Source organism: Indicator indicator, chromosome 7, assembly GCF_027791375.1.
Source record: "Indicator indicator isolate 239-I01 chromosome 7, UM_Iind_1.1, whole genome shotgun sequence".
Taxonomy (NCBI): Eukaryota; Metazoa; Chordata; class Aves; order Piciformes; family Indicatoridae; genus Indicator; species Indicator indicator.
In genome coordinates, this window is record NC_072016.1 from 1,635,781 (window position 1) to 1,652,144 (window position 16,364).

The 16,364-nt window shown below is 43.9% G+C and overlaps 1 protein-coding gene across 3 annotated transcripts in view; it reads left to right on the forward strand.

Moving 5' to 3' along the window:
* FGFR2 (fibroblast growth factor receptor 2) overlaps positions 1 to 16,364 on the forward strand; it is a 98,891-nt gene that overhangs the window by 73,876 nt on the left and 8,651 nt on the right. For all 3 annotated transcript variants that reach the window (XM_054382215.1, XM_054382216.1, XM_054382217.1), the window contains 6 exons: positions 4,973 to 5,124; positions 8,927 to 9,048; positions 9,684 to 9,794; positions 11,019 to 11,209; positions 14,594 to 14,716; positions 16,142 to 16,212. In XM_054382215.1, the coding sequence (XP_054238190.1) occupies positions 4,973 to 5,124; positions 8,927 to 9,048; positions 9,684 to 9,794; positions 11,019 to 11,209; positions 14,594 to 14,716; positions 16,142 to 16,212 (770 nt within the window). The remainder of the gene's footprint in view (positions 1 to 4,972; positions 5,125 to 8,926; positions 9,049 to 9,683; positions 9,795 to 11,018; positions 11,210 to 14,593; positions 14,717 to 16,141; positions 16,213 to 16,364) is intronic.

The following is a 16,364-nucleotide window of genomic DNA, read 5'->3' on the forward strand; positions in this document are numbered from 1 at the left end:
CATGGCATTTAAGGATTCCAGCAAAGATTTGTTTGTTTTCAATGCTCCACTGCTTAGAAATGCTTGTAGAGCATTATCTGAGAGCTAATGAAATGTTGGCCAAAGGAGAAATATGTTGTTAAAATGAGTATATAATTGTGCAGTGGTGCATAAGGTTTGAACACAGTCAGCTTTTCTCCTGCAGGTAGGGAGCTGAAGGTCTGTCCAAGGCTGGGACATTTCCTGGTTCTGACCTCCTGAAAGCAGAAAAGAAGCACACAAAGACTGTTTTATAGTGAAGAGTTTACCTTCCTCTTGAGCTTAATATGCATATCAAAATAGTCCTTTTAGTGTTCTGCACAAGTCAAGCTGACTTTGCTTTCCTGGTTGTGATTAAGTTCTCAAAATACCTGCTTAGTGTAGTTTCATCACTTAAAACAGGTGCCACCAACACACTGAGTAGTGCTTGGAAGATGTTTAAATTACCCACCTCAGGTGCCCTTCCTTGCTTCTCTGCCCTGGCTCTGCCTTACTCTCGTTTCTGGGAAACAGATTGGTGAGCTGGGTGCTTGCCCAAGATGTCGATGCATTTTGACTGTGTGTCCAGCTGCTGCTTCTTGGCACCTGGTAGACCCAGAAGTGGCCCTGGAGTCTCTGTTGGCCAGGTCTTTGTTGTGCCTGTGTCCTGCAGACCTTGAATCTCTGCATAGCTGCAATCAGAGAGAGCAGCCATGAATTGCCAGGGCTGGAAGGGACCTCAAGGATCATGCAGTTCCAACTCCCCTGCGATGGGCAGGGACACCTCGCACTGGATCAGGTTGCTCAGAGCTACATCCAGCCTGGGCTTCAAAACCTCCAGGGATGAGGCTTCCACCACCTCCCTGGGCAACCTGTTCCAGTGTCTCACCACCCTAATGGGGAAGAATTTCTTCCTCACATCCAATTTGAATCTACCCATTTCTAGTTTTGTTCCATTTTTCCCAGTCCTATCGTTAGCTGACACCATAAAAAGTCCCTCCCCAGCTTTCTTGTAGCCTCCTTCAGATACTGGAAGGCTACAATAAGGTCTCACCAGAGGCTTCTCTTCTGCAGACTGAACAACCCCAACTCTCTCAGTCTGTCCCCATAGCAGAGGATCTCCAGCCCTCTGAACATCCTCTTGGCCCTTCTCTGGGCACGGTCCAGTGCATGCTGAATTGTGGGGCTCATGGCAGGAGTGTCCCAGGTTCTTGAACCTGCATGGGTGCAGAGCAGTGCTGCAAGTAGGCAAATGACTGCTATATGCTATTACTTAAGCGTGTACATGTAGATGAAAGTTGACCATGTCTGCTGACCTTGGAGTAGGTAGGGGTTTCTTCATTGTTTTATAGTGCACTCTAAGGTAATGAAAAAGAGATGCTTAAGGGAGGAGTTCAAAGGTTAATTCTTTGCTATTGCAGAGAAGGTGAAAGGCCCTTTTGAAACAAAAATCTCCAACCACAGCGTAGCCTTGGTTGGCTTCATCTTTTCTGGAGCAGATTTTTATAGCCCTTGAGCTCCTGTAACTCCTTGTACTGCTCCAATTAATCAATCAGAAGAATATTCCCTGGGACTAGAGGCTATTTTTCTTCTCCCAGACACTGAGTAATTCCTCTGGATTTCTCATCATTCCTATCCACGCTAATGCCCTTCAGCTACCTACAGCATCTCCAGCCAATCACAGAGTAAGTGGATGAAGTAAACATGTGCAAGAGTGTTAAAAGGGAAACTGGCAGAGTGTTTCATCTGTTTGTCCTGTATCTTATTACTATTTAACTCCTGTGTTTCCAATGCATCACCAGAATATCCCAGTGTAGTGCAAGTTTACATTTTTAGGTTTTAACCTCCTGAAGACTGAGTGTAAAAGCTTGTGAAAAGAGGAAACTCTGGCAGAGATCTCAGCTGTGTCTCATATAAATATTGTATTCATGAGGAAAAAAAAGAAAAAAACACAACCCCAGAACATTTCTGAGATGTGGGGGATATCACCTAAATCTTGTAGCTTCGTTTCCAAGCCTTCCTGATGTCCCATGGAAACACGGACTGTAACAAGAGAGGAAGGTGAGAAAGGAAAGGCAGTGTTAATAAACTGCTAAATAAATCAGGAATTCAATAAATACTTTGGTAGAATGGCTGGTTGGTGGGTTTTGGAAGCATGAAGGGAGTTGTATGTGGATTATTAGTAGTAGGTTTGCAGTAGGAGATTTAAGAACACAAACCAGAAATAAGAGAAGTGAAATGCAGAGGAGCTGTGGGGGCAGAGGAGTTGCTGCATTGTTCATGGAGCTTTGTACATGTCTTAGTACTGAGCTAGTTCATTTCATGAAGCCTTCTTTTTAATCTGTAGTGGAATGATGAAAATGAGCAATAAAGAAGTCAAAGCCTAATTCTAGCTGGAAATCTCATGCTGACCCTGCCATGCAGTTCTGAGCCAGCAATTCCACTCTCGCAGGTTGGTCCTCTCTAGGCTGGGCATAGCAGCACCTCTCAGGACTCCATCCAGTATTCACTTACTGATTTGTTTGGAGCTAGCTAGTCTGCCTTAATAGTAGTTTTCTGTTTGTATTCAAGTGGTCACCATATTTATTAGCCTGGAGGAATATGCCAGTTACTTTTATTTGCTGAAAGTAAATATTAACATTTACCATGGTTGGATGGACAAGGGGGAAAGCAGTCCACCTCTCTGATTGGAATGGTGGCTGTATTTGTGCAGTTATGCTCTATTGATCCATAGATACCACATCTCACATGCAGAAGCTGGAGCTTCTGAGGGCAGGTAAGGTCTGTCAGGCAGCTGCAAAGCTGATTAGCAAGGTGAATTTTTTTTTATAGCAGTCCCTAATGCTTTCTTCCTTATGAAATGTCTTTCCAGTCATGATTGTAGAATGGTCTGCATTGGAAAGGGCAGGAACACCTTCTACTAGACCAGCTTGCTCAAGGCCCTATCCAGCCTGGCCTTGAACATTTCCAGATGTCTGGTCAGCCAGAAGAAGCCAGCCCCCATTTGATGAGAGGGGCTTGAGGATGCTGCCCTGAAGAAAGATATTTTTTATTTTTTAATTTTTTTCCCCCCAAACAAAATACATTGTCAGCCACCAAAAGAAATTTCTTTGAGAGCCTTAGCCTTGTCCTGTCAAAATACATTGTGTAAGAGCATGGCATGGTTGCAAAAGCCTCTCAGCTCCATTCTGAGGAGCTTGAGTAAATCCAGAGGCTGAGACACTGTGATTGCTAATTAGACTTTATCACAGAATCATTAAGGCTGGAAAAGACCTTTAAGATCAAGTCCAACCATAACCCAGCTACCATGGCCACTAAACTATATCCTGAAGCACCACAGCTACAGCTTCTGGAACACCTTCAGAGATAGTGATTCCACCACCTCCCTGGGCAACCTGTTCCAATGCCTCAACACTCTTTCTGTAAATAATTTTTTTCCTAGTATCCAACCTAAACTTCCCCTGGCACAGCTTAAGCTCATTTCCTCTCATCCTATCACTAGTTATTTGAAATAAGGGATTACTGAGTTGTGCTTATCAGATGTGACAGAGAAAAGAGGACTTTGTGTTGGTGTCACCCAGTGTCACTGATTTGAAGTCTAATGCTGTTAGGATCTATTTGCTTAAAATTTTATTTATTTGGTTTTTTAAATCAAGCTATATGACCTCTCAAACAAAACTGTAGCCTGATGGCACTTTTCCATAAGCAAACCAGGATTCCAAGTTGTCTCCAGGTAAGGAGGACTAAGGTTGAGAGGTAGTTACTCTGATGATCCAGGCTTCCACTTGGGCAGGATCCCAACAAGGGCCAAGAATAACCTTCTGCCCCCTGATGGAGGATGGCTACCATCAATGGCATTGCAGAACAACCTTCATCCTTCACTGGCCACCAGATTTGGACTTGGCCAAGACTGTCACAGCCTGAAGAAAGAAGAAAGATTCACACACAGGAGAGGGGAAGACATTTGTGGCAGTACAAGCAGCTTTGTTTTGTGTTCATAGTCACTTGAAACTCCGAGGTCAGCAAACAACAGGATGCTGCTTGCAGGTTGGAGGCAAGAGCCATATGGAAACTGCACTGTTCCCACCAAAACAAGTTTTGCTCTGTGGCTGGGAATAGCTGCCTCCTTTTTCAAAGCTGTTACCATTAACTACCTTTGATGCTGTTGAGGCTGCTGAGAAATCAAGCCGCAAAGTGAATTACACAGCAAAGCAGTGGACATAGTAAATTATTTTTATGTGCTCTCCTCCACGTTGCCTGCAGAATCTTTAATGAAAAGAATACAGTTAACTTAAGTATCCCTCAATTACTGCCATAGCTTTTTGATGCTTTCAATATTGAATGCTTAGAAAATAAGTAAGAGAATCCAGCACAGTGATATGTGTGGGGTCTTGAGCGTTGGCACCCATGAAAAGTGTGTGAGCCTTTGCAAAAAGACCATTTTTTCAATTAAAAATTTTAAGTTTCCTTGTAAGAGCAAAGAAATAGTACAATTTTGTGCTGATTTGGGAAAGAAAGGATGGGACAAGCAGCTAGAACTGAAAGAGAAGAGTTTGTTGGTGACTGCTGCTCACAGTATAAGCTTCCCACTTAACTGTTTGAGGGTGGTGGTGGTGTAAATAGTCTCAGCTGATTCAAAAAAATACTGGTTTGGTAAAAAGAAGGGAAAGTTTATTGAATTTTTCTTCTGAGTGAAGTTATTTAAAACTTACTTCTTTTTTTTTTGTTGTTTTTAACCTGGCGGGTAGAATTCCCACCTTGGCAGTGCTTGGAGTCAGTGTTGTGCTTAGAAGGGAGAGTAAATGTATGAGGAGAGTAAAACCAGGGCTGTAGATCCTGTTGCTTTCATCTACCACCGTTCTGAGCTGGCTTGGTTCTCATGTAGTGATGTTTTTCAGACACAGGGCCAAGATTACATCTCCATCTTCTTGGTTTTTTTTCCCCCTTCTTGTTGCATCTTGCATTGCAACAACAGGTGTCTGCTGACTCGAGCTCCTCCATGAACTCCAACACTCCTCTGGTGAGGATCACCACTCGCCTCTCCTCTGCTGCTGATGCCCCTATGCTGGCAGGAGTCTCGGAGTATGAGTTGCCAGAAGACCCAAAATGGGAGTTTCCAAGAGATAAGTAAGTAGCCTCTTTACCTTAATACTACCTATGCCCAGCTGTTCAACATGACACAGAATGAGAAGAAGTAACACAGAGTGGGAGGGAGGAAGCATCTGTCCTGATGTCTCTCAGGGTTTCTTTAGTTAAAAGAAAATCTCAGTTACCTGAATCTCCTCTGAAGATCAAGAGCCAATTCAATTATCTGAAAGCAGTCTGGTTAAATAGGAATTACATTTTCTCTGCCTGTCATTCCAGTTTTCAGATTTCCTGTAGGTTTTTCAAATGTAATCCCTCTGTTAGGAGAAGAGTGAATCTGAAATGTTATTTCAAAACACAAGTGATGTGCACTGGGAGAGAGCCCCATGTGCCAGCACTCTTGAAGGGTAGTTGAGATTTCCATAATCATAGAGTAGTCAGGGTTGGAAGGGACCTCACACATCATCATCCAGTTCCAACCCTCCTGCCATGGATCCACACTAGATCAGGTTGCTCAGAGCCACATCCAGCCTGGCCTAAAAAACCTCCGGGGATGAGGCTTCCACCACCTCCCTGGGCAGCCTGTGCCATCCTCTCACCACCCTCATGGGGAAGAATTTCTTCCTAACATCCAATCTGAATCTACTCATTTCTAGTTTTGCTCCATTTCCCCCAGTCCTATCATTCCCTGACACCCTAACAAGTCCCTCCCCAGCTGTTCTTCAGATACTGGAAGGCCACAAGAAGATCTCCTCAGAGCCTTCTCTTCTCCAGACTAAGTAGCCCCAGCTCTCTCAATCTGTCCTCATAGCAGAGGAGCTCCAGCCCTCTGCTCAGCCTCTCTAACATTAAACTGTGTTTCTTGGTTGATTGCTTAACATTTATTAAACAGGTAACACACTATCATAGGGGAGATAAAGCCTCAAAGATGGTATTAGACAATCTTTTCTTTCTGTCAGGACCCTGGGAAGGGTTTTGTGCTGACTTAATGTTAGCCTGTGTTAATGCAGAGGATGATTTTTCATTTAGGGGGACATTCTGCACTGTATCTGCAACATGAAGTATTAGATCTCAAGCAGAACATGCTATGCAAATTCACATGGCTACAGAATGCTTTCATCAAAGTCTGCTGGCTAGCATGCCAGAGGAGCTGCTGAACAATCTTAATTGCAGCTGTAACTGTATTTCTTAATATAAAATGGCGTGTAAAAGAGAGGTAAGAGACAGGTAGAATCATGATTAATATATTAAAGTTAGTACTACCTTTAAGAAGTCCTTAGGTGGTTTTGAGAGCAGAACATCTTTTTATCCTGAACAGCTCTCTCTGAAGGCTCAGGGTTATAACTTTTGGCTAGAACCTTCTGACAACTGCTCTGGAAATTATTGGAATGATATAGGTGAAAAAAAAAAACCCTGGTGCAAAATGCTGTAATTGCCACCTGCAGTATCCTAGCCAACAGTGGGGGCCTGTCAGTGTCCTTCTGTCAGCCCCATGCCCTGTGGGGATACACGGAGGGCGGAAAAATTGTGAGTGCTGAACGTTTAAAAACAAGGTTCAGCACAAACGTAGGTGGAGCAGAGTTGCAATGAAAGGAGGCTATTTAGAGGCAGTTTATTAGGTTGGGGGGCAGGAGGCACACAATGAGGGGTTTGTTAACTTAGGGCTAGCAGGGCAATAGCACATAAATTAACCAGTTTCCAATGCAAATGTTTGTTCTCTGCCAAGATCCTAAATTCAGTTTCAGTTCTGCAGGGTGACCTCAGCGTAGCACACACTGCAGTCTTTGCACCTTTTCCAACTCACCTTTGCTTTAGAAACCAATCCAAAACAGCTCCAGGAATTCTTACCCCTTTTGACAAGGAGTCTCTCTGAGCTGTCTTCAGGAGGGACCACCTCTCACTTCTGCCCTGTGTCTTAGGAGGGACCACCTCTCAATTCTGTCTTGTGCCTGAGCAGATAGGCAGGCTTTTCAAACTCCTTAGCCCTGCTCTAACACTCTTCTGTTGATGACAATCTCTTCCTGTCTTTCATGGGGAAAGCCAGAAGACTGTGCGTTCAGGAATAAAACTCTGTGTATACCCTGCCTGTGAATCCTGCTTTTGACCATGGAAAGTGTAGAGCTTAAGAACTTAATGAAAATGCAAATCTTGCTTCTACATTAGCAGCTTCAAACTTGCTGAGCACCCTCCCTGATTTCTGCCATGCCACTGCTTTTGGATGTTAGATGATATTCTCTGCCAGTAAAAGAACCCAGGTTTGGCTTTTAAACACTTAAGCTGGAACCAAAAAGATTTTGCCCATGGGCTTTGAAGTTTCTTTTTCATTTTATCTCTTTATCCTGATAAAGTTGAGATCGACATCTTTGTGTCTGTTACAGCTGAACAGGTTTTGCAGCCAGGGATATGCTCCACAAAACACATTTTATTTAGCTCATTTAATGACTTCTCTTTTTGAAAGGGTTTGGTTGTTTGGTTGTTTTTTTGATGTTGGTGCTGTGATTATAACTGAGTTCCAGTTTCCCCCAGTCTCTGAGCACAGCCTGGGTGCTGCAGGCAGGAAGCATCTTCTGTTAACCCTCATACATGATGTTTGTGGCAGCAAAGAGCCTGCAGCCAAGGAGGGCGAGACCCAGCTGTGGGTAAATAAAGCATCCAGTCTCACTGCTTAAAGGATCCCAGTGCTGAGGGAATGCTGCAGATGTCAGCAGAGTGATCTGGCTGAGGGTGGGGAGGCTGTGAGCAGGCGTTCCATGGGGGATGCTCCAATCCACCAAAGACTTTGTCCCAAGAAGGTGTTGGCTTTGTGCTGTGGCTCATGTGGCCGTGCAGGGACAGGGTCACCCCTGTGGGAGCTGCACTGGGGCATGAGCTGAGGAGCGGAGCCAGTGGCAGCTCCTGGCAGCTGTTCAAGGCATGTGAGCATCAGGGCTCTCCTGGCATTGTCTCAGGCGCCCGTACCCAGGCAGGCTCTCCGCAGCAATCCCTCCCTCCTTCGCCACAGCCTTGTCGCAAGCCTCCTTTCCCTTTCCTTTCCCCTCCTTCCTCTCTCTCTCTCTCTCTCTCCCACAGAACGGCATCTCTCTGGCCACCTCCTCAGCCACATGAAAGCCGCATGGGTGTTACAGTGCACATACCTGCGCCCCGACGTCTACTGACATGTGCTGTCTCTGTCCTGTCTGATGCCTTCAGCACAAGAGATCATTAGGCAAATGTTCCCAGCCCTCATTCCCCAACAGAAAGCAACAATATGGACTGTGGGCTGGGATTAAACTGCCTGAGAACGTGTTGGATTTTTTCCTTGCACTGTGCCATTATATCACATACACATGTGATGTATTTAATATCTATTTAAAACATCTCCTCTGCACTTTAATACCACTCTCTGCCACACAAACCATCAGCCACCTGGCAGCACACACAAAGAAACTTTCCTTTCATCTCCTTGCAGTCAGTGTGGCAAAAGAAGACGTCCAGCTGTGCTGCAATGACAGGAGAAGCTTGTATGGTGCTGGCTGCTTCTGAATTTCAACTGCAGCCTGATGCTTTGTGAAAGCTCAGCCCCTTCCTGCTGTCTCTTGTCCCCTAGCCATCAAGTGTAGCTACTTATCCTGTGAAGAGGCAGGGTTTGAAAGCTGGGTTTGGCAACTGAGGTGCTTGCTAGAGCATCTCTAACAAAGCCTGCTGGGGTGCACATGAAAACTGATGTGTGCCCAGAGTCTCTGTATGATAAATGCTTTGTGCTACAGCAAGTTGTTGAAAGCTTTTTGTATTTAGCCCTGGAATTTCACTGACTTCATCCCTTCCACCAGATGCTGTGTGTTTAATCTCCTGTTTACACCTCTAGGCTGACACTGGGTAAGCCCCTGGGAGAAGGTTGCTTTGGGCAAGTTGTCATGGCTGAAGCCGTGGGGATTGACAAGGACAGGCCAAAAGAAGCAGTGACTGTGGCAGTGAAGATGTTGAAAGGTAAGAAAATTGGTTGATCAGGGATTGGGATGGCTGATATGGCAGTTCTCATGCAAGAAAATTTCTTTTGTGGCATCTGAGCTCTGTCATCATGGAGGAGGTCAAAGAGCACATAGCTGACCTCAGCCTTCAGCAGTGTGGGGTGTAAATCTGTGCCCTTGACAGCCTGTTTATCTTGAGCAGGGAGTATTTAGGAACCAGGAGATGCATTAGCATCGTGTGGGTCTCCCTGCTTTTAGTTTAGTTTGTGTCAGGCTGGCCATGTGCAGATCCTGGCCCACTTAGGTCTGGCTGCTTGGTGCCTCTTTGTTGTCAATCTCATTGTAAGGTTAGTTTGCAAGATAGACTTAGTGCAGGTACAGGAGCTCAGGACAGTGTTTTTATGTCTGTCCTTAGTAGTTTTCAACAAGCAATACTGAAGAGGTGGTCAGCCCATCAAAGAGGTTGAGACTGTTTTGTGGTTAGGACATTACACGTGGCTCGGTGTAACCTACAGTGTCTGTTGGGAAACAAATACCACATCCTGCATTTTGAAGCACACTTGGTTTACCCCAACTGAGTTCAAACCACCTGAGCCTGAGTGAAGCTCAGGCTGGCACCCTGTAAAACATGATCTGAACCTGTGTCTTGTACAGATGATGCTACAGAAAAGGACCTCTCTGACCTGGTGTCAGAGATGGAGATGATGAAGATGATTGGGAAGCATAAAAACATCATCAATCTTCTTGGAGCCTGTACCCAGGATGGTGAGTAGAGAACAGAAGAGTAAAGCAGGACTTTGCAACAGGCCTGAGAGAGCCTCATTAATCATCATTTTTCAGGAGGTTTTGAAGGAAGCAGTCATGCTGTGAGGGGATTTTTAGATATTTCCTTAGCTTAGCAGCAATATTTTAACTTCTGTCTCTCATTATGCTTGCAGCTTTAATATGAGAAAGGGCACTATATCATAGGAAAACTCTCTAATCCCTTGCTGTAGGGAAAAAATGACATTTTACAGGGCCTTTACCTATGCCTGTTGTTCTGAATTAGCAGTCCTGCTTTAGTGGAATTTGTATTCCCTGAACTCGAAATAAGAGTTTTTATTCTTTAAAGACCACATTTATTTTTATTTTTATTTTTTCATTCAAAGCTAACTGTGTCATGTAAAGTGATACAAAGTGGCATACAGCTCTGGAATGAAAAAAAATAAAATCTGAGGAAGCACGTTCCCCTTGTTTGAGGTTCATAGAATCAAAGAATGGTTTGGGTTGGAAAAGACCTTTACGATCATCCAGTTCCAACCCCCTACCATGGGCAGGGACACCTTCCACTAGCCCAGGTTGCTCAGGGCCTCATCCAGCCTGGCCTTGAACACCTCCAGGGACGGGCATCGACAAGCTCCCTGGGCAACCTGTGCCAGTGTCTCACCAGCCTCATGGTGAAGAATTTCTTCCTAATCTCCAGTCTAAATCTGCCCTCCTCAAGCTTCAATCTATTCCTTCTCATCCTACTACTACAAACCCTTGTAAAAAGTCCCTTCCTGTCTTTTTTGTAGGTCCCTTTCAGGTAGTGGAAGGCCATTACAAGGTCTTCCCATAGCCTTCTTTTGTTCCAGGCTGAACATCCCCAGCTCTCATAGCCTATGCCCATAGGGGAGGTGCTCTTCATGGCCCTCCTCTGGACCCACTCCAGCAGATTGATCTCATGGCATTGTTTTGGTTGAAAATGCTGGCTTTTCAGTACATTGCATGGTCTGGAAGGGATAGGCACTGGGTCAGGATTTAAGTACTTCCAGCCACTACTTTAACTCTACTCCTACCCTGCCATGGAGCTTTGGGTCTGCACTTAGCCAGGTCCGGACCTCCTTTTCTTTCCATTTATGCTTGCTGATTTCACAGGTCAACATTCATTGGTTCAGTTACTATAGAGCACTGAAAGCATAAAACATTTCACCCCCCAGCCTTACTCCACATGGCTCTGTTTGTCCAAAGGTCCCTTGTACGTGATAGTGGAGTATGCCTCCAAAGGAAACCTGCGGGAGTACCTACGAGCACGCCGGCCCCCTGGAATGGAGTACTCCTTTGATATCAACAGGGTACCAGAAGAGCAGATGACATTCAAGGAGTTAGTGTCCTGCACATACCAGTTGGCAAGAGGCATGGAGTACCTGGCTTCACAAAAAGTAGGTAGAACTCAGTAGGTAGAATTCCTGAGGTGGATTTGTTTGGTGCTTTACTTTGTTGCTTTTTTCCTTTCTCAGTTTAGTTTTGTTCTCACCTCTGTGTTCAAGAATTTGCTGGGAGAAGGACCTCTGTTGATGAAATTGCATCATACATCAGTGGGGAAAATTCATGTGCTGAAAGTTTTTAATCTCTGTTTGACAGTATTGCTAAGAGGAGGCCCGGAGTGAATCGTTTCAAGTAAATATTGCACACATAGCTGCACTTGGAATTCGTAAGAGCAGGTGGCCACTTGGTTTCACAAGTCACATTACTCCACCCATGGGACCACAGGCACCATTTGCCTGCTGTTTCCAGTCAAATAGACTGAATCAGCTGACAGAGTGGTGTGAAATAAATGCATCTGGTTAGTGGAAGGCTTTACAGGATAATAGCAGGCAGAGCTGAGATGACCACAAGATGCCAGGGTAAAAACTGTGAACAAAAGAGGTAAAAACCAGTGGAGTGCATTAGTCACTTAAATGAGGCACTGCACTTAGAACTAATGTTTGTCAGGAGAGCAAGTTTGAAGGAGTCTGTTTATCTTATCATGTCCCTAGACACTTATTTCTTTGACTTCCCTTCATTATATGTTTTGGGGTTTTGGGTTATATTATAGTTCTGAAACATTTAACAGCCCTGCACAGCTAACTCTGTAAACATACTGTGGCTTGGTGGGCAAGCAAGCATGAATACTGTGGGTGGTGTTTGGACCCAGTGGCCAAACCAGATACTGATGCAAAGTGTGGAGTGGTTAGTGGGATTTCTACTGGGATTTGTACTCATTTCCAGTCAGGTCCCTTCCCAAGTATGGAGCTGTGTTTAACCAAAGAGCTTGAACTGACTGTAAGCCTCCATTCCTGCTGTGGAGAGTCATGATCTTTTTTTTGGCTTTCTTGATTTTCTGCACTTGTAGAGGTTAGGAGGAGGGAGAGTCAGGATCTAATTTTGCTCTTCTCCTTTTGTTTTGAAATAGTACTTCTCAGCACAGTGGTGTGCACAGGGAGATGAGCACCGAGACAAAGTCTTCTAATAATGCAAACCCCAGTATTGTATTAGGTAAAACAATTAGGAGATCTTTTTTATGTTTAATGAAACATCTTCCTGGCAATGAGCCATGTCCCAAGAAAACAGAACTGTTGTGAAAGGAAAAAAATTAAATCTTTTGATTGGCAAATCTTGAGAACAAGCATCTGCTTGAGGAGCTCAGAAGTGCAGGGTAGGACACTGCCAACCCAAGAAGGTGTGCACGCAGATGCACACTGCAGAACTGCTTCATCCTTGATCCAGTTCCTTTGCAAAAGCATTTGATCAGCAGTGCACAGAACCTGGCAGAATGTGAGGTGTTGCTGGAGGCAGAGGGAAAACCAAGGCAGCACAAAGTACAACTCTCTGCTCTGGTTCTTCAGGTAGCTCACCATTTCTGTTTGTATTTCTCTAGCTCTTCTCCCCATAGGGATCCATTTACTGAGCTGGAATAAGACAGGAGCTGGCCTTCTCCTGGTATTTCCATTGTGCAGGAGCTGTGAGAACCAATCTGTGCTTATTTCAGTGCAGTAAATTGGCTCATTGAAACCAAGAAATACACATAGAAGATTTTTAGGCACCTACTTTTTCCTTTGCAAAAGATTATTTTTTTTTTTGCCTTGCAAGCAACTGTGCATTGGAAATGGGATATTGTTCCTAACTTGGATGCATGCTTTTGAAAATCCTGTTGATGTGTCCTTTCTGTTGTTCCAGTACTGCATAAAAAACAACAGGGGAGCTCCAGCTACAGGGACTGGCCCAGATCATTGCCAAGAGCCAGCAAACTCTTAGGGCCAGAGAGTTAGCTGTGAAACCTGTCACAGATACCATAATGGCACCATTTTGAAAATAGTCTCAGTTGTAAAACTCTAGGGTGTGAGAAAGCAGAAGATCATTGACAGAAGGTAACAGGGTTTGAATTGTTTGGTAGTACCTCAGAGGTGTTGTGTGGCATTTGAGATGCTCTCTGCTACCCCCAGACTGACTCTCTGGAAAGGTGCTGTTCTGCTGTTGATCCCTTGTCTCATCAAGATCCCTTGCATCTCACAAGGCATCTCAGATGAGAATCCATACTACTTTTGGGACAACTGAATTGAGTTCCTGGTGTGATGTAACACAGAGGAGGTTTGAGAACAGGAACAAAGAAGCAGGAAGACTGGTCTGTGTTGCTTGAGTTCTCAGCATTGCTGATGCTGAAGTAGAGGACTGATTTGATGCTGAAAGCATGTCCTGTTGTCTGCTTCTGCACACAGGAAGGCATTGCTGGAGCAGGTTTTTTCCTGGCAGTTTCCCATGACTAACCCAGTGAGGAACAGAAGTGATTTTACCCATGAAAATTGCTGGTTATAATGCAAGAAAAAAATTGGCTGTTGTACAGGGTTTGGTTTTTCTTTTTTTTTGTAGTGGTTCTGTCCAACATGTCTATGCACGTGCTGAAATAAAGAGGGCAGCATAAAGAGGAATCCAGAATTCAGGAGGGAGAAAAGAAAGGCTGTTTAGCTTTAAAAGAAGTAGAATAACCTGAGAGGATTCCAAAAGCAATGTTTCTTACCATGCCCATAATAGGGCTGCTTAAACACCAGCGAAATACCCAGAGCAGTCACAGCATGCTTTCAGTGACAAGAATCAGTTGTAAGTTTTCAGGCCAATGCTGACGTGAAGGAAAAAAGTCTGAAGGAGATAACATTATTAGTTTGAGTATCAAAAGCAAACAGGCCAGGCCAGGTTGTGTTGGTTTGGTTTGTTTGGCTGGGGTTTGTTCAATTAAATCGTGATAGTCTCGTGGTTGAAGTAAATACACACACCTTAGACATCCAGCTTGAAACTGCATCCTCTGGATTTATGAAGACTTCCTTTTTTATATGTAGTAAAAAGGGTTGCACTGATCCAGACTGTCAGGTTTTTAGCTGTGATGGGATGATCTAATTGAAGAGAAGCAAATTAATGAAAGGCTCATTAACAGTTTTGGTGATACCTGTAGCTGGGCATGTGTAACAGGGAGTGAATCACAAGCACATGGCATAGTTTGGGTCACTGCCCAAACTTCCAACCTTAGCAAAAATCTCAGTTTTAACTAAACCAGATTTGTCCAAGAGGCTTCCTAGGCCTGTTGTTCAACTTGGAAGCAACAGCTGAGGGGCTGGATTGTAGTAATGAAGGCAATCATATTTCACAAGCTTGTAGTGAAGGTATGAGTTCCCCACCTTGTGAGGTTGGCTAAAATCTGTAAAGGAGACTTAGTTCTGGTGCAGAAGCAATCTCACTTGCAGAGCAGTTTATTTCAGTGGGCTTTTTTTTCCTCTTTTTTCTTTTCTTTCCAGTGTATCCATCGAGACTTGGCTGCGAGAAACGTGTTGGTGACTGAGAATAATGTCATGAAAATAGCAGACTTTGGTTTAGCCAGAGACATCAACAATATAGATTACTACAAAAAGACTACTAATGTAAGTGGATGGTTTTCCTATCTCTTGGAAACAAATGCTTTGGTTTGGGTTGGATTTGGTTTTTCAATGATTCACTTCAAAACTGTGGTTATAAACCTCTCGTAGAGCAGCCTCACTGTCCATCCCAGACAGCAAACAGAGATCAAGGACATCAACACTTCTGTTCCCTCTTACAGACAGATGGTTTAGAAACATAGCCCAAGAGGCTGCATTCTGTGGGATTCATTAGCAAATCCTGAAATGCTGCAAGAATTGGGTTTTGTGTGTCTCTGACTCCAGTCACTTGAAGTAACTGGCAATGCTCCTGCTGATTCCAGCTTGCTTTGTAGCAAGGCAAGTGTCTTGCAAACCACTGTACAAAGAGTGCTAGCAATAACCATAAACAGGAGTTTTATTGTATGTGGAATAAGCCTCATACAGCTTTATACCTTTTGCCTGTGCTTAGTCTGTTTGATAGTACTGCCATAACCTGCACCTAAGTGGGGCTAGAGGTTGAGAAAATTGATTTTTTTACTCCCTCCCCTGTCACCATTTTGCTGTTTAACCCTTTGGTACCAAATCAGGAAGGTAAAACACTGCAGATGTAGTTATTGCTGCCTGGTCTGAGCAGCTTGCACCTCCTTCTGAGAGAATCAGTTAAGATCCTGATGAACTACCCCTGGGTTTTGATGGGAATTGTGCAGAACTCGCTCAGTTTTACACCCTTTAATATTTGGTATAAAGATTAATTACTGTTAATGATTACATTAAGATGCATATCTAGGAAAACAAAGCACTAAGTGATGAATAGCGTTTTGATGGTGATGCCTGCCTGCTTCCAAAAGACATAGCAACCATGTGTGGGGCTCAGTGCTGGAGGGAACTGAATCTCTTCCTATCAAATGTGGTGTAACTCCTGGGCTCTGAGCAGGGCAGGCTTTGTCTGCAAAGCAGCAGGCAGTTGTGACTGTGAGCTTTGGGTCACAGCAAAAGCTGGAACAGGAAACCAAAATTCTCTGGTTTAGTGGGTTACCATTCTTTTCAGGCAGGCCTACTTTTCAGAGGATTATTGATTGATTTTTTTTTTCCCCCCTACCCCCAGAGGGTTATTGATTGGCTTTGGGTTTGTTTTTGTCTTTAAAGACTCATAGTAGAATGATCTGTTAAATTTTGATCTACTTATCCTATTATTCTCCTAGCAGAGCAGTCTTGGGGACTTTCTTAGAGCCCTCAATGCTTTTGATTTTTATCATCAATATCTGTTTTATAAGTCTCCCTACTTCAGCCCATTTTACTATATTCCCCCTGAAAATTTTAAGAAAATTGTGTGCATTGCATTAGCAAATTGTCTTCTGAGAACTGATTAATCTTCTAAAAACAATAAATAAATAATTGCTGTTGAAATAATCCTGGAAATTGCTACAGTTTTCATTTTTCTTCTGACAGGGACGACTTCCAGTTAAGTGGATGGCTCCAGAAGCTCTGTTTGACAGAGTTTACACACATCAAAGTGATGTGTAAGTGGCTTTATTTGAATGGGGGTTTGGAGGGGGTGGGAAGAAAGGTTGTTGGGGTTTGTATTTGTTAAAAAGTTTGTGATAGTTTAAAGGTCTTTTGCCTCTTGTCCTTTACCTTGAAGAGTTTTCATTCTTTTTCACATATTAATAGA